Source organism: Heterocephalus glaber, unplaced genomic scaffold, assembly GCF_053883595.1.
Source record: "Heterocephalus glaber isolate CG9 unplaced genomic scaffold, H.glaber_assembly_v1.0 deba00000281, whole genome shotgun sequence".
NCBI classification, from domain to species: Eukaryota; Metazoa; Chordata; class Mammalia; order Rodentia; family Bathyergidae; genus Heterocephalus; species Heterocephalus glaber.
Genome location: NW_028258139.1, coordinates 20,910,637 through 20,937,395, shown reverse-complemented (window position 1 = coordinate 20,937,395; position 26,759 = coordinate 20,910,637). Strand labels below are relative to the sequence as shown.

At 40.7% G+C, this 26,759-nt stretch overlaps 1 protein-coding gene across 50 annotated transcripts in view; it reads right to left on the bottom strand.

Annotated features, from left to right (window-relative positions):
- Zfat (zinc finger and AT-hook domain containing) overlaps positions 1 to 26,759 on the bottom strand; it is a 346,969-nt gene that overhangs the window by 73,578 nt on the left and 246,632 nt on the right. Inside the window, exon 21 of one of the 50 annotated variants that reach the window (XM_087184096.1) lies at positions 4,534 to 4,754. The exons of the other annotated variants lie outside the window; for them this stretch is intronic. Coding sequence (XP_087040222.1) covers positions 4,641 to 4,754 — 114 coding nt within the window. The 3' untranslated portion in view covers positions 4,534 to 4,640. Of the gene's footprint in view, positions 1 to 4,533; positions 4,755 to 26,759 lie in introns of those variants that run through there. 50 annotated transcript variants of the gene reach the window in all.

Here is a 26,759-nt window from a genome sequence, read left to right as displayed (position 1 = left end):
AAGATTTATGGGAGTGCTTCTGCAGCTGAAAAAACTCAACACGAAGATGGAGTTTTTTTCATTAATGTCTGAAGTAGTCATCAATCCCCTAAAACGCAAGCTAGCACAAAGTCCCTCTGAGAAGGATGTAGCTGGACCAGGGGTAGCTCAGGGTCTAAGTTCTTGAGAACTTGGAATTTGGCACTGTTTCCATCCCACAATTGATTCAGTTACCGTTGAGACTTATGAGATAATTTCTTCTCATAAGAGCCTGGAAAGAAAAGGGTGATGTGACAGCTTCGAACTGAAGTGTCACCTGGATTTTATTTCAGGAACAACAGAGTCAGAATAGATGCTGCTGGGACAGGTTCTCCAGAGATTGCCATTAAGAGGTCTGTGGCCTGGGACATTTCACATGGCCTTTGATTGTCAAGGGTTTCTGACGGCAGATAAACTTGGACTGGATTAGAGTTCTGCCACTTACCAGCTATGTAAACTTGGGGTGGTTTGCTCATTTTATCAGAAGGATTAGTGATAATATAAACAGAGCAGCCTGCATACAGAAAGATTCATCAAATTATTATCATTGTTCAAACATAGAAATTCAGTGCAAATCACCTGATCTAAAGGAACAAAACAAATGGTATTCCCTTTCACCTGAAAAAAAAAATGTGCATTTGGAGTTTGAGAATTTTCACCTTTACATTTGCTACAATAGAGGAAGAGATCAAGGGAGGAACCTGGATTCATTGGTGTAATGAAAGCAGACAATGACTCTCACAGCATCAACAAGATGGCATTGTTTTCACAATGGTATCTCTGGCATCTAATCTTCTCATAGTATGATCTACCATTTCTTCCCTGGCCCTCCCTATTCCCAACTAGGGGACCTGGCTCTGTACACCAACCCCTCCACCACTACCAGAACTGCCTAGGAAGATATCTGCTTCCCGCAGCCACCTCTAAAAACTGCAGGTCAAAGAGGGCTAACACCGCTGCAAAACCAAAGACCAATCATGACTGCATTTCTATAAATGTTCATAACATACCAGAAACAGATTACACACACATCCTTTTACAAGAATCACCACTGAGATTTCTTGAACAAAACACAATAATGAAGCAAGGGTTACTACACTCAACACAGGAAAATAACACACAGATAACTACACTTGCTCTTTGCTAAGCATCAGTGCTGAGTAAGCTGAGCCGAGCTTCTTTTTGTGGTCTGTTGGCATCAACCAGGGCCTCACACACCACAATGGCTAAATTTTTAAAAAGCCCTATGAACCCTGCTGATTCCCCAGGACATAGTGATTCACTTCTAAGGCATTCACATACTCCAAGGAGGGAAGGAAGAACTGAGAGTTGCAAGTCATGTACTAAGAAAGAACCAAGAATAATGACAGAGAACAATGAACTGAGAATGCAGTGAATGGCCCAGAGGGCTCTAGAAAGAAAGATTCATTGAATCCCGGGCTCTGGAAGGAGCTCAAGATTCCTCCCCACACCCCAAAACTGCTGTTATGAATCTATGACACTAAAGTTCTACAGTCTAGTCTTTCTCATTCATTCCCAAAACAAGTACATAGTTCAGAAACTCAGTTCTCTTCATGATTCTGGTTCCAAACTGAACTAGACAAGAACAGAATCAAATTTCCCCATAAGGTCAACACTGAACCTAACCATTTGATTTGGTTCTCATCCAACTCAGTCTGGGACCAGAATGATGGAAATAATCAAGTTCATGAATAGAGGAACCACTGCATTTATTAAGTGCTGCCTACATGCTGAGAGTGAACAAAACTAAAACACAGTGTCTCACTGAGTTTATGTTCTAGCTTCATAAACAAGAGAACATATCATCTGCCAGATGTCAATAAGGCTACAAAATAAAGCTCTGCAGTCAAGACCTAGAGCAAGTGAGAGGCTGGTGCACCATGCAAGAGCTAAGTCCAGCAAGAAGTGCAAGGGCAGGTGCAGGCTGAGCCTGGGGAGAGTGCAGCGCAGGCCGTGCAGGCTGCACTGGGTGGTATGGAGCTGAGGCCGAGATGGGGCCTCAGCCATGCTGGCAGGTGCTTGTAGCAATCTATGAGATTTGCGCTTTACCTCTGACAATGGTCAGAAGCTACCGGAATTACTATACTATTCTTAATGTCCAAATAAGGCTGGTGTCTGACCAAATTGAAGAATAAAATTTCAGACAAAGGAGGTAGTTGAGAGGAGTGTTTTTTGGAAGTACAAGAACAAAGGAAGCTCCTAGAAGTCAGAAGGGTTCCAAAAAGTGTAGCTAGAATTGCCTCTTTGTTTAGGGTCTTTTATATCCAGATGGTCCGGTCTCTGGCCATAACAGGTAAAGGTGGCTTAGCCTATAGAATGTGAGTATGGACTGCCTATGTTCTAAGATGACAACAGAGAAATAGAGCACACAGTGGTCATGCACTCATCATGCACTCTGGCCAGGCCAGTCAGCAATCTTGCTGTGGATATAAGGAGATTAGAGTAACAGGGAGGGGGTGAGGGTCAGTTACAGTGATCAATTCCCCGTGTTTGCTTTTACATTTCTGAGCTTAGTGATCTACACAGCTTCAGTTAACCCTTAACCCTGTCTACGTGCTATATTTTTTTTTATAAGGCTGATGAGCATGGCTCCATCTTTGGCCTTGTCCCTTTCTAGCTGCCTACTTATGAGCGAAACAGCTAAACTACCTCTTACACCATTTTCTCTGTTTATAGGCTCTCCGATAATCAGTATTTCCCAAAGTCTGTTGCACAAACCTAAGTGCTGGGAGGGGCACTTGGCAAAAGGGAAGAGGGTTGACTGGTCAAATAAATTGAGAATCAGTACACATTGTGTCTCTACCATATGACACCTGCCAACATCCCATGGAACACATTCTAGAAAATACTGCCTTTACATCCTCTAGCAGGAGTCTAGCCTATCTCTTCCAGGCAGATAAAGCTTCCTGAGGGCAGATGCCATGTCTTATACCTGGCCCACTGTGGCCAGAGGAAAACTGGGTATTAGAGACTCTTAAAACAAAACATGCAAAAGCATAACTCCTGATGGCTATCTGTCGGGCTAACCTTGCTACTTAATGTTAATGTGCCTGAGAAACTTATTTTCTACTTGGAGAAATTTCATCACACTGAACTTCTGAATCCCAAGACCCACTACCCTCCCAGGGTCACCCCATAAAACTCATGTCCTTCTCAGGATGTCCTGCTTGATGACCCAGGCTGAGACTGAAGTATTTCACAGATGGACAGTGGACATCCCCAGTGTGCGCACTGTGTGAGTCACTCAACAGAGCCACATGAGGCTCCCCACCGTACAGCAAGAGGAAAATTGGTCTCCCTGGACCAACAGCTCAAATTACATTTGCAACTTGGCCTGGGACAGGAGTCACTGAAAAAAGAAAAATACACATATTCATAAGACATATAGTGATGCTCATAAGGGAAATTCCCAAAGAACATCTGCATCTGTAATACCCCTGTTCACCTCCTTCTCTACCCTGAGGTCAGTGGAGAGTAGGAACAAAGCACATGGAACTACCAGGGTGTGTGGGGGGGTACACCTGTCAGCCCCAAAATGACATGTACACAAAGAGGCTCATCATGCAGAGTCACAGGGGACAGCCAAGTGGAAAGAAAAACACAGAGGTAGAAGCAAAGAGAGATGAAAAGACACACACACAAAAGAACAAAAGGAGGAAAGCAGCTTTTCATGGCTTGTGTTCCCAAATGTTAGCTTTTAAAGATGTTTTTCCTAAAGATTTCAAGGTAATGCTGATGGTTACAGGATATCACTGTGAATATGAGTATCATTCCCTTCTTTTTGTCCCCATGGGCAAGTACAATTGAGGCAGACTTTCTCTCAAAAGCTAGAAGTCTCAAGAGAAAGTCCACTTGGCACTATTCATACTAGAGTAGAAAATTCTTATGATTTTTTTTTTCCTATCTCTTAAGGATTTTCAAACCCAAAAGCAAGCGGTTGGGACATAGCTCCAGCCACAGTTAGTCAAAACAGGAAAAGAAGTAAGTCTGGGGTAAAGATGCAGAAAGAAAAGGCCAGGCTTCACATCACTTAATAAGCACAAAGCTATCTTGGTTTTAAAATAAGGCCAGAGACAAATTAAAAAATTTAAAAGAATAAATGTTTTTAAACCAGGGGGTATCACAAGTTCAAAGATGGCTTGCGTTGAGGCAATTATCTCATCACAATAAATAACAATAAATCAATCCACACTAATTGCTTTTCGTGCAAGAACTTAAAAGGTTTTTCTGATTATTGATTCTTTTGTAATCGCTCATGTTGTCAAAATGCAATATTTATAGAGAATATAACGCACACTGTTAGACAGACACGATTTTAATTTGATATAAAACAATCCAATTTCCATATTTCCAGAGATGTTTTAAAAATCTAAAGTACAATGGGGCTGAAAATGGCACTAACAGAATTTTAGCAGAGACTTTCCAATTGGAAGCAATTTAATAAATAACCCCTTCTGACTACCCCCGCCTACCAGCACCTACCCACCCCCATATCCATGGTCAAAGAAAACAAGAAGAAAATGTTCAATCTCAGATTCTTCATTGTCCCACAAAAGTAGAACTGAAAAGCAAAGCAAACACCACCAGTAGAAACTTACACTTCATTTCTTACCTTCTGCCCCTTCTGCCCGTTGGAAAATGTGGCTGCTAACTTTATACTCAGTATTCTGCTTGAAGGTTTTGCTTGAGTTTCCACAGCTAAACATAATTGCAGGCTTATATAATCAAGGTGGGGAGGAAAAAAAAAGACAAACCGGTAAAAATGTTCCTCTGTTTCACTTAATGGATAGTGAGTAACTTGGTCTGAGAGGAGACATGGATCAAGATGCCAGGACTGGTATCGTAACACGGGTCCTCAGACTCCGGGATAATGGAAATTAAAAACCAGGACAAGAAGTTTGAGAAGGCAGGCACAGGTTTAATCAGAGAGGAAGAGCACATGGGAAGAGGCTTCAGCTGGAGGGGCAAAAGAGCTGAGGGGTGCACGGAACTGATGGAGATCAGGGCAGCCCTTCGGCAAAGGAAGGGAAATGTTTTCTTGGGGCTACTGGGCTGCACTAGGGTCTGGCTGACCATTACCTCAGTTCTGGTTTTGCAAGGTATCTGCAGAGAAGTCCTTGTCACTGAGGGGACAATCCCATTTCCATGAGATGACTGCTCCCGTTTGGGGCAGGCAGCCCCAGTTCCCACCTGGGGTCACTGCTTCTGCTTAGGGGGGTCTCCTCATGGGGTTATCTGTCTGCAGAGGCTCTGTTGGAATCCAAGGTAACTGCAGGTTGAGGGCATGACTGGTACCTTCTAGGCACCACCCCAGTGGGTCTGTATGCTGTAAAAGATGGCACCTGAATATCCCTGCAAATCTTGAAAATACTGTAGTTACTCTCATCTTGGTGTCCACAGTCTTGAAGGGGTATGAGATACAGTAGCTTAGGTAAATTTAAGACTAATGAAACCTGTGTTATTAGTTTGTAGACAGATACTCCATACTCCCTGGCTTATTGACATGCCTACATGCAGAGCTGAGCAGAGTTTTGGGCTAAAATTTTAAGATGATAAAGAAGACATAAAAAATGAAAGCAGACACGCCAAGCTTTATGCTGCTTTTAGTTATTGGGTACCTCTAGCCCCAAGTAAAGTCACTGTTTTTTAGCAAAAAGCAGCTTTTAAGTCCCTGACTGGTTGAAAAGAAAAGATAATTCATGCTTTTAATGAGTAACAGGTTAAGGGCCCAGGAGTTAGTTTGTCCTCTGTCCCTCTGTGGTGGTCTCTAAGTTTTATTCCCTTGTCTAGTCTATTCTTGGAAGGGTTATAACAAAGGCACCCCAGGATTTCAGGCTAATAAAAATGTATGAGCTAATGAAGGGGTAGAGAAGCATACATGTACAGAAGGCCTAGAAAGTGTAAGTGCCTTTGTCTCTATGACAGCCTCTGTCTCAATGTCACCACTTCATAACAGCATTATTCCTGAGCATGTTACTCAACTAGATTCTGGGTCTCAGTTTGCTCATCTGTGAAACAGTGATGTTAATACCCACCTCATAAGACTGTTCAGTGCAAAATAATGTAATACACATAAAACCCCTGCTATAAAGGCAAACATGAGGCTATTACAAAAGCAATTGGTCCACCATTCTTCCTTACTCTGATATTAGATATGTAGGGATAGAGATCCACAGGCAGCGAGAGATGAGCGACACCCACACCCCTGCTAAAGGAGTTCAGATAGCTGATAAAACAGTCTTAACCACCCATAAAAAGCTAACAGTCTGTGGTTACACCTCCTCTTCACACTGTACCCTACAAAGCTTGGTTTGCTAAGATCAAAAGGAAAAAAACCTTGGCCCTAAGATATAAAAGGCTCCTAAAAAGACCCTTCCCTGTTGTCCCCAATAAGGAGCTAAGTTAATCATTAACCAATCAAGTAGGGGCATCTTCAGCCCAGAGCCAAGATAGGCCCCAACTACTATAAAACCAGCATCTTGAGCCCCCTTCAATGGTGGCTCCGTTTCGGGCACGCCTGCCTGTGTCTCTGAGAGAAGGCAGCTGTACTCTTGCATGCTTGCTGAATAAAAGTACAACTTTGCTTCTATGCTTTCGGTCTCTGTCTGATTCTTCCACAACCTTCTGTGTCATCGGGAGAGTCAGGCCCAGGACTGCTCTACCTGTCTCCACCCAAGACAGATATTTAAACATTTAACCTTGTGGTGGAACTGTTGTATGTGGAGGTGAAACCTAGCAGAAAAAAGGGTAAGAGAAATGAAATCTCTATGCCATCGGCGATGACTCAGCATTCTCAGGGTAAGGAGACTCAGGCTATCAATCTGAACTGTTCACAAGTGTGTGCCTTCCAAATATCCTGCTTGAGATCATCTCACTTTCACTCCCTTGCTCACAAAGTTTAGGCTGCAGACTAGGAGTAAATGACATGTAAAGCCAAATCCTCTGCTGACTTCATCCAAACTCCATCTTTGTCCCAGCATCTAGGGGCCTCATACACTCTATGTGCATAGATGCCTCGCCTTTTGTATACATAACTCATTTCCACTCCACATGAACATATTATGAAGGCCTCTGGGACTTTTCATTACCAGGAATGCAATAATTACACTAAATCCCTTTTATCTGTAGAGGTCAATCACTCAGAGAACTTTCTGGTTGTTGTAAGTTTTTAAAGCTATGGGATTTATAATAGTATGGTTACCCAATTAAAACATGATTTTTGTAGCATTTAACATATTTACTATTAACTTTTGTTGCACATTTGGCCTGCCCAGACCTGTGACCATGGCAGAAAGAGGCCTGGCTGGGTCACAAAAGCCCCTGTTCCTGGCACAGTGTCTGACACTGAAGTGCCCGGTACTGAGTAAAGGAGTGCTGAAGCAATGGGTAAATATTTCATATGCTTTGCATCAAAAAAAATCAAATGAGAATTTAGGATTTCATTTGTACTTATATTATTTCTTAAAATCCTACAGGGTGAATTGTGGAATCACATAGTCTGTACAGAACACTTCAGAAAAATTCATCACTGATAAAGAAATTAGAGATTGAAGTTTCCCTTAACTCTTACCAGTTTTGCGAAAATACTGTAATTATGCAAATTTAAATGGCAAGAGACAACAGATTCCACAGGCTTCCTAGCACACATGTTTGAAGACTGAGTTGCATTTGGATATACATCCCCAACATAGATTTAATAATGCATATTCAAGGTGATGGTTCTGGCTGGCTCCCCAAACTCATGTACACCTAAGAGACGGCCACAGGAGAGGTGGGCAGCTGTCCACTCCAGAGCAAAGGATTCAGGCTATGTGTTCGAAAGATGAGAGGGCTGCTCTGTCAGAAACAGAGAAATCTAAAGCAAGAAGGGAGCGTTAGCATTAAGTCACCCAAAACAGTTTCCAAAAAGCACAGATTTCAAAAACTGCTGATTTCAGAATGAAGTTTTCTTTTTTTTTTCCTCTTCCACAGACTTGCACATTCACACACTAGATTTCTGACTTGCTCTCCAGAACTCAGGAACTTGGTGGTACCCTTGAGACCTCAGAGAGGAATGAGCCAACATGCTCGTTTTGTGACATGTCCCAGTGCAGTAAAACAAACAGATGGGAGGCAGTGAGGAAGACAGAAAGGTGTGGGCACATGAAGCTGACTTGGATGTAAAGGCAGCAAGTCCAGGAGGGAGGGGTAGGGCCACTGCCACTGAGAAGAGACCTTTGGTGACAGAAGAAGGCAGGCAGTCTCCAGGAACTCCACATGGAAGGTTTACTTGGGCAAAGGTCTTGTGTCAGGTGACCTATTTGTGTGCTCATGCAAGACATGAAGGGATGTATCAAAGCAGTGGAATCAAGTGATTATGACTCTGTGAGCAGACAAAGCCTGCCACAGACATTGAAAAAAGGGATGACAAAAAGGAAGCGAGTGTATAGTCAGCACCTCTTGATAATAAGAGGAAGAGACCCAAGAAAACAGGTTGGGCTGGGAATCCCCCTGGGATAACCATGTGGTAAGTCCTCTTCACTCACTTCCTTCCTACTCTCAGTAAATACAGAGGAAACCAGAGGCGATGCTTCTGCCCCTGCATAACAGATACATCACAGAGATAAGGGTGCTTGCTCAAGGTCATGAAGGTAGTAAATGTCAGGGCTGAGTTCTATGATAGTCTGACTATAGATCCGTGGTATTTAATGTCAAGAAAAAGCAAGCTTGGGGAGTGAGCTGTGGGGCTCCCATGCCACCTGTACACTGGTGTTTGACCTCAGGTACACTCCCAATGGACCATGCCCCTTCAGGGTCCTCTCTGCTCAACCCAAGGGGAATGCTGTGTGAACAGACTTTCATGGGAGAGGTTCCAGAGCACTCTCCTGGTGACTCTGTGCCCACATGGATCCCTCACACCCACAGCAGGCTGCTGCCTCAGTCATTCCCTTTGCTCACAGCTAAACCCCCTGCACATGTCCAGCACAGAGAGGAGGAGGTGCACATGAACATGCAGCTGGCACCCCCATGTGCAGGCACCATGATGGGCATGGTCAGAATCATGGGGGAAGAGGGGTGGTCCTGCTTCCAAGTAAGCTGAAGACCACAAGGGACCTTGCTCTCACACTAATGACACAACGGATCTTATAAAATCCTTCAGATTGAAGACACAACGGATCTTATAAAATCCTTCAGATTGCAGACCACACAAAGAAACCTAGGTGGAATCATTCTAGACAAGGATAAACTGTCCAGGAGAAAAGAAACCAGCCGTTGCTTTCATCCCTGGTGGACTGACCCGCCCAACTCTTCCCTGTGGAGTGGAGAACTTCACCCAAGTACGAGGGAACAGGAGTTGAAGGCTACAGGCAAGTGCAGGGGAGAGAAAGTCTTCTGCCTCCCCAACAAAGTACACAAGGCTCATAAGTGCAACACAGCCTCTCAAGGCTGGGATGGGCAGGAGACGGCAGAGACAGTCCACGGGCAGAGAGCCAGGCTGAGGCTAGAGGAAAACAGGAACTCTGAGGCAACCCAAAGAGCTGGAAGCCCAACTCCAAAATGATTAAAAGGCCACATGGTTAGCAATCCAGCAGCTGGGCTATAAAACAGAGGGATTTCTGGACCCTCACTGGTGCTCAGATGCTTGGTCCTAGTGGAAAGGAAGCCCTGATCCTATTCTGAGAACAACTGAAGATGGGGGAACCAGCTCTAGACCTCCATAGAGCCCAGACCAAGCTGTACTACACATTAGATTGATTAATTCTGGTGCTAACAGTCCTCAAGACCACTTCCAGGTTCAATGACTCACCGAGAGAATGCACAGGTCTCACAAATGATTACAGGGGAAAGAAAACCCATGAAGCAACATTAGCCAAGAGAAGAAGACACATGGGGCAGGTCCTGGAAATAAGACAGAAGCTTCCAAGAGGCACCTCCTTATAGTCATTTGGGGCATGCCTATCTCCCCATGTGAAATAGTGCCAAGCAGAGAAGCTCATTAGAGGCTTTATTGGGGACTAATCACCCAGGCACACTCTGCCTAACATGTTCTAAAATTCCGGACTGCCAGAAGGAAGGCAGGTCTTAGCATGAACCACATTTCCTGTGCAACATTCACAGAGGAATCTCCTCTTATTGGTCAGGGTGATGGGAACTCTCATGAAGCCCAAGTTCCCAGACACCAGCCCAAGGGCACACTTGCAAGCAGGCCTCTTCAAGGTCAGGAGTCAAGCCTGCTTCACTGTCTCTTCTGCACAATCCCCCATAAGACCATTTGATTTTCTGATGACAACTCTGTTTATCTCAGTCTCTAGTATTATTTCCACATATAATATCTGACGTTCAAATAAGTATTCTGAGACATGCAAAGAAGCAAGAAAATGTGACTTCAAATCATCAAAAATATCAACATAAAGATACACAGATGGCCCAGACATTAAACTTCTTAGATGAAACATTAAAATAACTACAAGAAAAAAAAATAAAATAACTACAAGAAATACATTAATGGTTCTGTAAGAAAAGGAAGAATATGCATAACTGGAGGATAAAATTTAAAAGAGAAATAAAAAACTATTAAAAGAACTAAATGAAAATACTAGAATTTTTAACATTAAAAATCAATAATTCATTTGACATTCTTAATTGCAGATCAAATGAAAGGATAAATAAACTTGAAGAAAGGTCAATAGAAACCATTGAAACGGAAAAAGAAAGAATGAGAAAAAAAGATCATCTGAATGTTCTAACTTAAGCTTAATGTATGTGGTGTAACTGTCCCAAGTGGGAAAGGACAGAGCAAGAAAATCAAAAGAAATATTTAAAGAGATAATGGCTAAAAACAGCCCAATAGGCGAAAGATAACAGCCCACATATCCAAAAGCTCAGTAGTCCCCAAGTAAGGTGAACACAGGAGAAACTACGTTTGTTTTAATATTTAGATCTTTAATCCGCTTCGATCTTAGTTTAGTGCATGGTGATAGGTATGGGTCTAGTTTTAATTTCCGGCAGGTTGAAATCCAGTTTTGCCAACATCATGCATTAAAGAGGCTATTTTTCCTCCAGTGAGGGTGTTTGGCTCCTTTGTCAAAGATGAGGTGACTGAGAATGTCTGGAGTTGTTTCTACATCCTCTAATCTATTCCACTGACCCTCAGGTCTGTTCTATTGCCAGTACCATGCTGTTTTTATCACAGTAGCTTTGGAGTATAGTTTCAAGTTGGGGATTGTGATACTCCCTGCCATGTCTCTGTTGCCTAGAATTGTTTTTGCTCTTCTAGGTCTCTTCTGGTTCCAAATGAATTTTTGGATTGTTTTCTCTAGTTCTGTGAAGTATATTACTGGAATTTCAATCGGCATTGCATTAAATCTACATAGTTGTTTTGGAAGTATGGCCATTTTCACTATATTGGTTCTTCCTACCCAGGAGCAAGGAAGATAAGTTAGGTAGAACTCTTGAAGACACTGACATAGGAAAAGACTTTATGAACAAAACCTCAGTTGCACGGGAACTAGCACAAAAATCAACAACTGGGAGATCATCTTATTAAAAAGCTTCTGCACTGCAAAAGAAACCACCAACAGAGCTAAGAGACAACCTATAATGTGGGGAAGAATTTTTAGCAGCTGTACCTCAGACAAAGAACTACTATCTAGAATATATAAAGAACTGAAAAAAATCAACCCCCCCCCAAATTTAAAGACCCAAATCAAAAATGGGCATCTGAAATGAACAGACATTTCTCAGACAAAGAAGTAAAAGCAGCAAATAAATATATGAAAAAATGTTCAACATCACTGGTCATTCAAGAGATGCAGATGAAAACAACACTGGTATTCCACCTCACCCCAGAAAGAATGGCTACTATCAAGAAATCAACCAATAACAAATGCTAGCAGGGGTGTGGGGAGGAAGGAACCCTTCTCCATTGTTAGTGGGAGTGCAGGCTGGTGCAACCACTATGGAAATCAGTATGGAGATACCTCAAAGAACTAGGACTAGAGGTGCCTTTTCACCCAGGTATTCCCCTGCTGGGTATCTTCCCAAAAGCACTAAAAGGATCACACCACAGTGATATATGGGCACCCATGTTTATAGCAGCACAGTTTGTAATAACTAAAGCTTGGAAACAGCCCAAGTGCCCAACAACTGGAAACTGGATAAAGAAGATGAGGGTTTTTTTTTATAAAATGGAGCACTACTCAGCCATAGAGCAAGAAATTAGAGTCATTTTTAGCTAAATGGATGCATATCGAGGCCATACTCTTAAGTGAAATAAATAGGACACACATGTGTAAATACCGAATAGTTTCTCTAGCGTGAGAAACTGAAAGTGTAAATAAGGGTTAAAATAATTAAAGCAAATAATTGATAATTTGAAATAGGAAGAAAAGGTCCAAAGGGGTAGGAGTAGTGGGAGGGGAAGGGGAAAGGAAAGAAGGGAAAGGAAAAACTATGAGAAAAGAAAAAAAAAATGGAAACAAACTCTATGTAAATAGGGAAGGGTGGAGGGGGTGAAGGGCGCACAGGTAATGGGGAAAAAATAAGAACCAAGATACATCATGTGCAGGTACAAGCACCCAATGATAAATGTAAACGTACTGTATAACTAAATGTACCAATGAAAGAACTTAAGAATAAAAAAAGAAACTATGGCTTGTCTCACTGGCAGTAATATGTGGGTGGGTAGATATCTGAAATCAGTCCGAAGAAAATACCATTAGAAAAAGAGAAATAATGATAAGGGTGAGAAGCACTGAAGGAGAAAAAGTAACAAGAAAACATCTTCAGAATGATGCACACATATCCTAAAATCTATGGCCATCAAAATATTCTTTTAAAGTGAAGACATTTCAAAACAAAAACTGAGAGAAAACTGTAGCACACCAGCATATAAGAAACGCTTAAAAATTTCTCCAAGCTAAAGGGAAACGTTATCAGGCAGAAGCCCACACTGCAAGGGAAAATGAACACCACAGAGTTTAAATGTATAAGTAAATATATATTTGCACTTTTGAATTTTTTAAAAAAAATTTAATTAAATGTTTAAAATTGAGTTTTAAACTTTGTTAATTTTAGGACTTTAAAAAATTATTTTTAATGTGTACATTTGAAATATCTTTAAAATACTATGGTAAAAACAAGTAGAGATAGAAATACAAGAGCACAAAGTGTAGGAGGGAAGTGATATGCATTATACTATTTCTATGGTGCTTACATTGTTTATGAAATAATACACTATTTGAAGCTAGACTATGGTAAAATAAAAGTCTAGTATCTACCACAACCACTGAACACACACACACACACACACACACACACACACACACACACGCACGCAGAGTTAACCACTTACCAGTTCAATTATTTAAATACAGGATAACCAAAAATTGCAAATATTTTGGTTAATTTCATAAGACAATATAAAAACAATAATTTTATCAAATTTATTCAACACCAAGAATCAACTGGTTGAAGTGACACCTGCCTGAGAGACTCTCAGGTTAGTCAATGTATAAACACAGTGCCAGAGTGACACTCAGGGTAAACTGCTAAATGGTTAAATGGTCCTCAAATCCCAACTGAAGGATATATGAAGTATCTGACCAGCATTGCTTAAAACTTCTGAGGTCATCAAAACCAAAGATGTCTAAGCTGGATACAAGGTCAACACTCAAAAATCAATAGCCTTCTAGTACACAAATAACAGGCTCACTGAGAGAGAAATTGGGGAAACAATTCCTTTCACAATAGCACCCCAAAATATGAAATATCTACAAATCAATCTATCAAAGGAAGTAGAAGACCTCTACCTTGAAAACTACAGGACTCTGAAAAAAGAGATTGAAGGGAATTTAAGAAAATGGAAAGACATCCATTGTTCCTGGTAGAAAGAACCAATATAGTGAAAATGCCCATACTTCCAAAGCTCCTATATAGATTCAATGCAATCCTGACTGAAATACCAACAATTGCACAGAACTAGAAAAAACAATCCAAAAATTCATTTGGAATCAGAAGAGACCTAGATTAGCAAAAGCAACTCTAGGCAACAGAGACATGACAGGGGGTATCATAGTCCCCAACTTGAAACTATACTATAAAGCCACTGTGATAAAAAACAGCATGGTACTGGCAAAGAAACAGACCCAAGGATCAGTGGAATAGATTAGAAGATGCAGAAACAACTCCAGACACACTCAGTCACCTAATCTTTGACAAAGGAGCCAACCATCCTCACTAGAGGAAAGACAGCCTCTTTAATAAATGGTGCTGGAAAAAGTGGATTTCACCCTGCCAAAGATTAAAACTAGACCCATATCTTTCACCATAAACTAAACTAAAATCTTTTTTTTTGTAATTAACACTATTTTTCCCCATTAATACTAAACTAAAATCTAAGTGGATCAAAGATCTAAGCATTAAAACAGAAATACTAAACTTGCTGGAAGACAGGTTAGGTAGAACTCTCGAAGACATTGGCATAGGAAAAGACTTTATGAACAAAACCTCAGTAGCTCGGGAACTAGCACAAAGAATAAACAACTGGGATCTCATCTTATTAAAAACCTTCTGCACAGCAAGAGAAACCACTAACAGAACCAAGAGACAATCTACAATGTGGAAAAAAGATTTTACCAGCTGTTCCTCAGACAAAGGACTAGAATATATAAAGAACTTTAAAAAATCAGACCCCTCAAATTTAAAGACCCAACTCAAAAATGGACATCTGAAATGAACAGAGATTTCTCAAAGAAGTAAAAGCAGCAAATGAACATATAAAAAAATGTTCAACATCACCGGTCATTTGAGAAATGCAGATGAAAACAACACTGAGATTCCACCTCACCCCAGAAAGAATGGCTGCTATCAAGAAATCAACCAATAACAAATGCTGGTGGGCTGTAGGGAGAAAGGAACCCTTCCGCATTGTTGGTGGGAGTGCAGACTGGTGCAATCACTGTGGAAATCAATATGGAGATACCTCAAAAAACTAGGATTATAGGTCCTTTTTGACCCAGCTGTTCCCCTGCTGGGTATCTTCCCAAAAGAATTAAAAGAATCATACCTCAGTGATACATGCTCACTCATGTTTATAGTGGCACAGTTTGTAATAGCTATAACTTGGAAGCAGCCCAACTGCCCATCAACTGGAGACTGGATAAAGAAGATGTGGTATTTTTTATAAAATGGAGTACTACTCAGCCATAAAGAATGAGAAACTAGGGACTTCTAGCTAAATGAATGCACATTGAGGCCATCCTCTTCAGTGAAATAAATAAGACACACATTAAATACCGAATAGTTTTTCTGGTGTGAGAAACTGAAAGTGTAAATAAGGATCACAATATATAATAGATAATGTGAAATAGGAAAAGTATCTAAAGGGGAAGGGGACGTGGGAGGGGTAGGGCGAAGGAAAGAAGGGAAAGGAAAAAATATGAGAAAATGAAAAAATGGAAACAAAGTCTTTGTAAATAGGGAGGGAGGGGTGGAGGGGCTGAAGGGAGGGCAGGATTGGAAAAAAATAAGAATCAAGATAGATCATGTAAAGGTACAAACCCCCAGTGATAAATGTCAGCATATTGTATGTCTAAAATGTACCAATAAACTTAATGAATTTTTTAAAAAGGATGTCTAAGAAACTGTCAAATGCATACAGAAGCCAGGCATGGTGGCCCATCCCTATAATCCTACCACTCAGAGTCTGGGCAGATGGATCTCAAGTTTGAGTTCAGCCTGGGCAACCTAGCAACTTCGTGCAACTCTATTTCAAAATAAAATATGAATACATGAATGACTGAATAAATAAATAAATGGGCTGGGGATGTAGCTCAATGCAAAAGCCCTGGGTTCAATCCCCAGAAGGCAGAGGGGGAGGAAGAAGGAGGAGGAGGAGGGGGAGGGGAGAGGAGAGGAAGAGAGGGAGGGAGGGCAGACGTGATATCTAATGTAATGTGCTCCCAATGAGATCCTAAAACAGGAAAAAGACATTAGGAAAAATACTAAATCTGATTAAAATATGGACTTTAGTTAATAATAATGTATTAATATTGGCTTATTAGTTGTAATAAGTGGACCATATTTATCTTAGGTGGTAACAACAGAGGAAAATGGGCTTGGAGTATACAGAAACTCTCTGTATTGCCTTCACAGTTTTTCTGTAAATTTACAACTATTATTTAAAAAAAAAGAAGCCAGGAAAAAAGAGAGAAGGCAAAAGAACTGATATGACAGAAAACAAACACGACAGAACACTTAAATTCAAACATGTTGATAACTGCACTAAACGTAAATAGACAAGGCACTCTAATTAAAAGGCAGTGATTTCAGATTAGTTATACACAGACACAAAATAAACACGTGCTGGCACACACACAGAGGGAAACAAGATGCAGCTCATGCTATTTATATGAGTACATTTCAGATACGAACATATGAATCGGGCCTTTCTTCACAGAGTTCTAAACCCAGTGCAATGGTGGGCAGCTATGATCTATGCAGCCCCCACTCGGGAAACACATGGGAAAGTGGCTGGCTAAAGGATACTGGTGGGACTCCAGCTCACTAAAAGCACCTCCTGGGTTTAGAAACTCTCATGTACACATTTGCCAAGATCCCATGGTGATTCCGATACTGATTAAGGTCAGAGAGAAGCCAACCTGGTGGGCAGGGTGGCAAGAGGCTTTTAAATTAAGAACACCCCTGGCTCTTCCTCTGGAAGTCCTCCCAGGTTCTCTGAAGACCAGCCTGGGGAAGGCTGACTGTCCAAGTCAGTCCTAGCTGTGGGAGACACTCTTTGGGCTGTTTCCTCAAAGCAGCCCCTCTTTCTAAAAGAAGCCCTTGAAATCACTTTATTTTTTTCCATATTTTTGAAAGAAGGCCAAGAAGTTCCCAGAGTCAATTAGTAAGCAGTAATAGCAGCAAGATTTGGATGCTAATTTGCCTAATACCAAAGCCAATAACCCCAAACAACAACAAAAAGCAAAATAACACTGGTGTCTAAACATGTAGGAAATATATTGGGCTGGGGATTTAGCTCAGTGGTTCTGGCACCTGCCTTGAAAGTGCAAGGTCCCGAGTTCAATCCCCGGTACCAAAAGAAAAAAGAAAAAAAAGAAATATAAACACAATTTAATGTCATCAAAAAGAATATGAATATGATCAGATTGAATTATATCACCTGCTTTAGTTCTTTGGAAATCTGGACACATTTTCAAGAGATGAGAGAAAGAGTCAACATTATTTAATTACCCACCAAGTACCAGGTACCCACTACCCATAAAAGTTATATTGCTTTTAACATCTCCACCACCAAGAGATAGGTATCACCATCAGCATTTCAGAGATGATAACATTTCTAGAAAGAAGTTAATGACAAAGCTTACAGGTGGCACAGCTAAGAACGACCCTTCTGTCTGGTTCTAAATTCTGTGTTATTTCTCTGAGACTTCAAAGATCTCAAATTTTCCAACGCCAAACAGAATCTCAAAGAAATCCAAAAAGTCAATTTGCCAGTATATTCGTAGGACAGTTTCTTTGTAGATGAGAAACATGTTTACATTCTAGTTTGACTTTGGGTAACTTGTAGAACATTATTTTTATTTTCAATGTTGCTACTTTTTACCTAAATTTATTCAAGAAGCCGAGCACTCAAGTCACATGGTTCAAAAACTACCCAAGCGAAAAGTTGCACTCCCAGCCCTGTCTTCCCACTACCAGCTCCAATCTTCACTTAACTTAAAAGGTCATGTGTCTTTGTTTATTCTGTACGTCTGCTTGCAGAGGAGTTACGGCAAACATAAGTAATACAAGTACAGTTCTTTTAAAACCTTACTTCTGGCACTTCATTAATAACTTCAATAAAAGTAAGTAGAAAGCTTCTGGACACCTTTTTAAAATTGCAACATATCCTGCATTTGGATAACCCATTCTCTACTTAACCTTACCCTATTCTTGGACATTCAGTTGTTTCTACTGAGTAGCCCTGCATGATTATCATTCCCCATGTCTCCAAGTGTATCTGTAAGGCATAAATTCTTACAAGCGCATAAGCATTTGGAATTTTGACAGATTCTGCACACTGAGCTTCCTGAGGGTCAAGGCCATTTTTTTTTATTAAATTCTTTTACTGGTACATTGTAGGTATACAGCACAATTACATTTCTCATTGGGAATTGTACCTTTACATAATGCATCCTGGTTCTTATTTATTCCCAATTTCTAGCCCTCCCTTCACGCCCTCCACCCTTCCCTATTTACAAAGACTTTATTTCCATTTATTCCATTTCTCATCATTTTTCCTTTCCTTTTTTTCCCTTCCCCTGCCCCTCCCACTACCCCTGCCCCTTTAGATCTTTTCTTCCTATTTTACATTATCGATTATTCATTCTAATCATTGGTACATTTTAGGTATACAATATAATGACATTCATCATTGGAAATTTGCACCTTTACATAGTCTCTCTTGGTTCTTATTTTTCACCCTTGCCCAGCCCTCCCTTCAGCCCCTCCAGTCCTCCCTATTTACAAAGATTTTGTTCCTATTTTTCCATTTTCTCATATTAATCCCATTCCCTTCTATCCTTTCCCCTAGCCCTCCCACTTCCTTCTCCTTTGCCCCTTTTCTTCCTATTTCACATTACCTATTATACATTTAGTCCTTACTTACACTTTCAGTTTCTCACACCAGAAAAACTATTCGGTATTTATACATGTGTATCCTATTTATTTCACTTAAGAGTATAGCCTCAATGTGCATCCACTTAGCTATAAATGTCTCTAATTTTGCATTTTTTATGGCTGAGTAGTACTCCATTTTATTAAAAAAAAAACACATTTTCTTTTTCCAGGCTCCAGTTAATGGGCATCTGGGCTGTTTGCAAGTTTTAGCTATTACAAACTGTGCTGCTATGAACATGGGCACACATATATCACTGTGGTATGATTCTTTTAATTCTTTGGGGAAGATCCCCAGCAGTGGAATAGTGGGATCAAATGGGACTTCCAGTCCTAGTTCTTTCAAGTAGCTGCATACTGATTTCCACAGTGGTTGCACCAGTCTACACTCTCACAAGCAGTGGAGCAGGATTCCTCTTTCCCCACAGCCCCACCAGCATTTGTTATTGGTTGATTTCATGATAGCAGCCATTCTTTCTGGAGTGAGGTGGAATTTCAGCATTGTTTTCCTTTGCATCTCTCAAATGACAAGTGATGTTGAACATTTTTTCATGTATTTATTCGCTATTTCTACTTCCTTGTCTGAGGAATGTCTGTTCATTTCAGATGTCCATTTTGGGATTGGGTCTTTAAATTTGGGAGGTCTGATCTTTTTAAGTTCTTCATAGATTCGAGATAGTAGACCTTTGTCTGAGGAACACCAGGTGAAAATTTTTTCCCACATTGTGGGTTATCTCTTCACACTGCTGGTGGTTTCTCTTGCTGTGCAGAAGCCTTTTAATAAGAAGAGATCCCACTTGTTGATTGTTTGTGCTAGTTCACAGGCAACTGAGGTTTTGTTCATAAAATCTTTTCCTATACCGATGTCTTCAAGGGTTCTACCTAACCTCTGTTCCAACTGGCTCAGAGTTTCTATTTTAATATTTAGATCTTTAATCCATTTTGATTTTAGTTTAGTGCATGGTGAGAGATATAGGTATAGTTTTAATCTTTGGCAAGTTGAAGCCCAATTTTTCCAGCACCATTTATTAAAGAGGCTATCTTTCCTCCAGTGAGGGTGTTTGGCTCCTTTGTCGAAGATAAGATGGCTGAGTATGTCTGGTGTTGTTTCTGCATCTTCTAATCTGTTCCACTGGTCCTCGGGTCTGTTTCTTTGCCAGTACCATGCTGTTTTTATCATAGTAGCTTTGTAGTAGAGTTGCAGGTTGGGGATTGTGATATCCCCTGCCATGTCTCTGTTACCTAGAATTGCTTTTCCTATTCTGGGTCTCTTCTTGTTCCAAATGAATTTTTGGATTGTTTTCTCAAGGTCCATGAAGTATGCTGCTGGGATCTCAATTGGAATTGCATTAAATCTATATAGCAGTTTTGGAAGTATGGCCATTTTCACTATATTAATCCTTCCTACCCAGGAGCAGGGGATGTCTGTCCATTTTCTGATATCATCTTCAATCTCTCTTTTCAGAGTGCCATAGTTTTCAGAGAAGAGGTCTTTGATTTCTTTCATTAGGTTGATTCCTAGGTATTTCAGTTTTTTGGATGCTATTGTGAAAGGAATTATTTGCCCTATTTCTCTCTCAGTGAGTCTGTCATTGGTGTAGAGGAAAGCTATTGATTTTTTTGTGTTGACCTTGCAACCAGCTACTTGACTGAATTTGGTTATTAAGTCTAGAAGACTTTTGGTGGAGTTCTGTGGATCTTCTATATAGAGTATCATGTCATCTGCAAATAACGACAATTTGACTTCTTCATTTCCTATCTTTATTCCTTTTATTTCTTTCTCTTGTCTAATTGCCGTGGCTAATGTTTCTAGAACTATATTGAACAAGAGTGGTGATAGTGGACATCCTTGTCTTGTTCCTGATTTTAGTGTGAAGGATTTCAGTTTTTGATCATTTAGTATGATACTGGCTCTTGGTTTTTCATAGATGGCTTCCATCAGTTTGAGGTAGAGACCGTCTATTCCGATTTTTTGTAGGGTTTTTATCATAAATGCATGTTGGATTTTGTCAAATGCTTTTTCTGCATCTATGGAGAGAATCATATGGTTTTTGTCCTTGGCTCTATTGATATAGTGTATAACATTGATGGATGTGCGTATATTGAACCATCCCTGCATCCCTGGGATGAATCCCACTTGATCAGGGTGCATGATCTTCTTGATGATCTTTTGCATTCTATTTGCCATTATCTTATTAAGGAGTTTTGCATCTATGTTCATTAGTGAGATTGACCTAGAGTTCTCCTTTTCAGTTAGTTCTTTCTCTGCTTTGGGGATCAAGGTGATGCTTGCTTCCAGGAATGAATTTGGGAGTATTACTTCCCTTTCAATTTCATTGAAGAGTTTAAACAGTAGTGGTGGCAGTTCCTCTCTAAATGGCTTGTAGAATTCAGCAATGAAGCCATCAGCGCCCAGGCTTTAATTAGTTGATAAGTTTTTAATTACATTTTCAATTTCATTGGTTGATATTGGGCTGTTCAGAATTTTTAGGTCTTCTTTGTTCAACTTTGGTAATGCATATGTAACTAGGAATCTGTCCATTTCTTCTGTGTTGTCCATCTTATTGGCAAATAGGTTCTGGAAGTAGGTATTGATGATCCTCTGGATTTCTGCTGGGTCTGTTGTCATTTCACCCTTTGCATTCCTAATTGCGTGGATTTGGGCCTTTTCTTTCCTTTTTCTGACAAGGTTGGCTAAGGGTTTATCAATTTTGTTGATTCTTTCGAAGAACCAACTCTTGGCTTCATTGATTTTTTTGTATCATTCTCTTAGTCTCCATTGCATTGATTTCTCCTCTGATCTTTATAATTTCCTCCCTTGTATGAGCTCTGGGGTTGTCCTGTTCTTCGTTTTCTAGAAGCTTGAGGTTCAGCATCAGGTTGTTTAATTGGGCTCATTCTGTTTTCCTAATGTGCGTATTCACTGCTATGAATTTCCCTCGTAAGACTGTTCTCATTGTGTCCCATAGATTCCGATATGTTGGATTGTCATTGTCATTGAATTGAAGGAACTGTCTGATTTCTTTAATTTCCTCTGTGACCTATTGGTTATTCAGAAGTGTGTTGTTCAATTTCCACATGTTTATGAAATTTTTTGAGTTTCTTTTGCTATGGATCTCCAATTTCATCACACTATGGTCTGATCATATACAGGGGATAACTTCAATTCCTTTGCACTTACTTACACATGTTCTATGTGTGAGTATGTGGTCTATTTTTGAGAATGAGCCATGTGCAGCTGAGAAGAATGTGTATTCTGATTTTGTGGGGTGGAAGACTCTAAACATCTGTTAAGTTCATTTGTTCAAGAGTTCGATTGAGTTCTAGTATTTCATTATTTATTTTTAGTCTAGTTGATCTATTTGTGACAGTGGGGTGTTGAGGTGCCCCACTACAATTGTATTAGTGCCTATATGACTTTTCATGTCCGTTAGTATTTGTTTTATATAGTTGGGTGCACTAGTGTTTGGTGCATAGATATTTATGATTGTCATCTCTTCCTCTTGGATTGTTCCCTTTACAAGGATGTAGTGTCCTTCTTCGTCTCTCTTCATCAGTGTTGGTTTGAAATCTACTTGATCTGCAAAGAGGATAGCTACTCCTGCTTTTTTTCGGGTTCCTGTCACATGGAGTATTGTTTTCCACCCTTTAACTTTCAGTCTATGAGTTTCCTTTTGAATTAATTGTGTTTCTTATATGCAGTATACTGTTGGATTTTGATTCTTGACCCATTCTGCCAGTGTATTTCTTTTGATTGGTGAATTGAGACCATTAACATTGATGGTTATAACTGAAACGTATTGACTTGTCATTGCCATGACTTTTTCTTTTTGTTGGGTTCTCCCCCTTTCCATTTAATTTCTTATCATGCCAGATGGGTTCATTCTGCTTTGCTTCCTGGGGTTGTGATCCTCAGTGTCTGTTCCTAGCATATTGTGTAAAATTCTTTGGAGTGCTCGTTTGGTATTCACGAAGTTCCTAAGGTGCTCTTTGTCATGAAAGTATCTTATTTCTCCATCCATTTTGAAAGATAGTTTTGGAGGATACATCAATCTGGGTTGGAGGCTGTTTTCTTTTAGGCCTTGGAATATGTCACTCCAAGCTCTTCTTGCCTTGATGATTTGTGTTGAGAAGTGCGCTGTGACTCTGGTGGGCTTTCCTTTGTATGTGATTTGTTTCTTTTCTCTAACTGCTCGTAGACTTTTGTTCGGTTGAGTTTCTGGAGTCTTAACAATTATATGCCTATGTGTAGATTTTTTTTGATCAAAGCTATTTGGAGTCCTATATGCCTCACTTATCTGTATGTCAAGCTCTTTTCCCCTGCTTGGGAAGTTTTCTGCCATTATTTCTGTGAAGAGATTTTTTATGTCATCTGCACTCTCTCCTGTTTCTTCATTGACTCCAGTCAGTCTTATGTTATTCTTCTTCGCATCATCTAGCAGCTGCTGGATTGATTTCTCATGTTCCCTTATAATTTTGAAGCAATTTTTCTTTTCCTGGTCACTAATTGCAATCTTATCTTCTACATCTGAAATTCTGTCCTCACATTGGCTCATTCTGCTGTGTAGACTTTCAATGGAGTTTTTCATGTCCTGGAAATCTATTTGCATCCGTTTTATGGATTCCATTTGTTTCCTATGTTGGAATTCCATCATTTTCCTGAGCTCCTCTCTAGTTTATTAATCATGTCTTGCACTAAGGGCACAATTTCTCCTGTTATCTGAAAAATTATTTCTGATTTCATTTTTTCCAGATCCCCTTTTGTTGCCAGTTCAGTGGGTCCAGGATGTTGAGTATCAGTGTTCCATCTCATTTCCCTTTGGGGTTGCTGTAGGTGATCTGGAAGTCTGGTTTTGAGACTTATTTACGTGTTTTCTCATTTCAACTGGGGGGGAGGGGCTGTTGGTGCCTGCACGGATTACCTCCTCTGAGCTGGGAGAGGTAGGACAGGGGCCAGGAGCAGCAGTAGTGATGGTGGCCCAAAAGCCCTTTCCTGTGGGCTGGGAGTAGCGGGAGGGATGGTGGTCATGAAGCCCCTTCCTCTGGTCCAGGAGCAGTGGGATGGTGGCTCAGAAGCCCCTACCTCTGGGCTGGGAGCAGCGGGACTCAGTACCGTGGTCTGGTGGTCTGGTGTCCTCTGCATCTTTGTAGGGTGGAACCAGGTGGCTGTACAGAGGAGCGGGGGGTGGTGGGGGTGTGTCCAGTGGATTGTTGCTGTCTGCAGCAGGCTGATTCAGTGTGTTCCTTGTTACTCGGGACCTCGGTAGTGTGTCCGCAGACCTGCCTGTCTGCAGTAGGCTGATTGGGCATGTTCCGCACAACTCGGGACCTCGGTAGGTCATGCACAGACCTGCCTGTCTGCAGCGGGCTGATTTGGTGTCTTCTGTGCGACTCGGGACCTTGGTAGGGCATGCACAGACCTGCTTGTCTGCAGCGGGCTGATTTGTTGTCTTCCGCGCAATTCGGGACCTCAGTAGGGCGTGTGCAGACCTGCCTGTCTGCAGCGGGCTGATTCGGTGTCTTCCGTGCATCTCAGGACCTCGGTAGGGAATGCACAGGCCTGCTTTTCTGCAGAGGGCTGATTCGGCGTGTTCCACACAACTCCAAGGCCATTTATACTACAATCAAGACTGCATAACAACGACCATTCTTCATGGTCTCATCATGGAGTATGCTGTCCAACTTATGAATGTTTACCAAGCTAAGTGAAAAACACTATCCTATTGTGGTTTGCTTTTTTTTCAGTGAAGTTAAGCATTTATCATGTATTTAGGAGCTATTCCTTTCTTTGTGACCTGATCTTTTTCTATCCTTTGCCTATGTGAGATAATAATCATAAAAATAAGACAAATATTAAAAAGTCAACATCATGTGAAAAGTGAAACTCCAGTGCAACAAAATTTCAGCTGTTCAAATTTTTTTCTTGGATTTTGAAAAGTATTATCTAGGGGCCAGGGATATAGCTCAGTGGTCCTGGCGCCTGCCTTGCAAGCACAAGGTCCCGAGTTTGATCCCTGGTTCCAAAAAAAGAGAAAAGTACTGTCTGAAAATACCATTTTAGGCTTTGATATCTAGCAGGAATGCTGAGAGAAATCTAGCATAGTTTCCTGGAATGAATGAGCTAATCAATCAAGTTGGCAAACAGTTGAGCAAGAGAGGCCGAGCCAACATGGAAGATCTGAAGAACCATCTCGTATGGGGTTGTGACATAAGCCCAGCTCAACTTTCCCCTGATGTTCATCTAGTTCTCTCCTCTTCCCTCCCCATCTCCACTGGCACCATCCCCAACCTCATTGTTTCTTATGACAGGAAACAAAACAGCACAACTACTTTTTTCAGAACCAGTAATTGCAGTTCAGCTTCACAGGTTGTATAACTCTAGGGAAATAAACACATAATGAACTCTCAAACTTAGTATGAAATGATATATACAGTGCTAGCAGCAAGAAGTATCCTCTTTAAATGGAAAAACAAAACTTTAACATAGTTACTTGTAGGCTGGGGATGTAGTTCAGCAGTGCAGAACCTGCCCAGAAATACAAGGCCCTGGGTTCCAATGTTGGTACCCAAAAAGAATTAACAAACATACCTTGCCTCCCAAATAGTTACTTGGCAAGCCACCAGGAACGTTGCTATCAGCAGATTTATAGGTCTGTGAGAACGTGGTAGAGAGAGAAAGAGGACTCTACACTTTTACTCTTGCATACCGGTCACAATGCTTTACCTAACGGTGCATGGACCTACTTATCTGTAGCAGAGCAGAAATTGGACAGTGAGACAACAGGAATATGTATGTTTTTTTAAAGACATCTAGCTAATCAGTAGTCCATCTTGCCCATGTATCTACTCTGGCACTTCTCCAAGGTCGAAAATATCAGTTCTACTCCAGGGAACACATTTTAATTACAGCTGCCAGAAGTGCACATAACACCTTCACTATTTTTGAGTTCTTGGTAGTTTCATGTCTTCACCTTGTGTTTTATAGACCTTTAGATTTTCGGAGAACATGGTAATGTGTCCATTATAGGGTTATTTGTAACAGTAAAAAATGGAAACAACCAAACCATCTAATTAATGAAGAGCAAGGTTAATTATTATGATATTCATTCTTAAATAGCCATCAAAAGTAGTGTATATATGTGTGTGTATATTTATGAAATGGGAAAATGGTTCTAAAATGCTGATTACAAGGCAATATTTATAATTGCCTAAAGGATTTCTAGCCCTGCCTTTGACTAAAAACTTACTCCATGTAACTCTGAAGTGAAGTATTCTTAGCAAACCATCTGGCCACTCAGCTAAGACACATTCTCCAACAGAATTTAATCAGTGGCAAAGCTGATGTCTTAGCTCAATCAAAAAAAAAATCTGCATTTACCATTTGCTCAACCATGTCTAAAAAAAAAAAATCAAAAAATTCTGTGCAGAAAGGATCAATGGGAATTTTCAAAATCTTAGTGGACACATTTGCATTTTATTTTAAAATAAACACATAAATAGAAAATATGCCATTAAAAAGGCAGCCTAGGGATTTTCTCTTATTTCAGTGTTTCCTGTCACTAATTTTATATTATAAATTACTTATCTATATCTAGAAAATAAGGGACTTCCAGGGAAGTGGCAGAGTGGTAAGCAACAACAGTTCAGTCTCTTCAGTATTTGGAATCCAGACACTAGAAAATAACAACTTGGGGAAGAAAAAGAGGGATGTACATCCACAGAACCAGGAAGGGTCTGACAGAAAAGTGGAGCCTACGGAGAAACTCGAGAGGCAGAACGTGATGCATAAAAAGGAAGGGGCCATCTGCAGTTTCTCCCTGGCTCCTGGCCTGTGAGAAAGGAAGATTGAATCTACAGAGTCAAAGTGAAAGCAGATAACTCTAGAGGCCTTTGGGGAGAAACACAGGGCTGGAATGAACCAGCCAGTGGATACTGTTTCTGTCTGCTACAACAGCTGGTGAGTGACTCCATCCAAGTGCCTGCCATATCCGCTGAGAGTGGTCAGAAGGCATTATGGAGAGGGGTTGACTGAAATGGGACTCAGAGCAGCAAGGCTGGCCTCA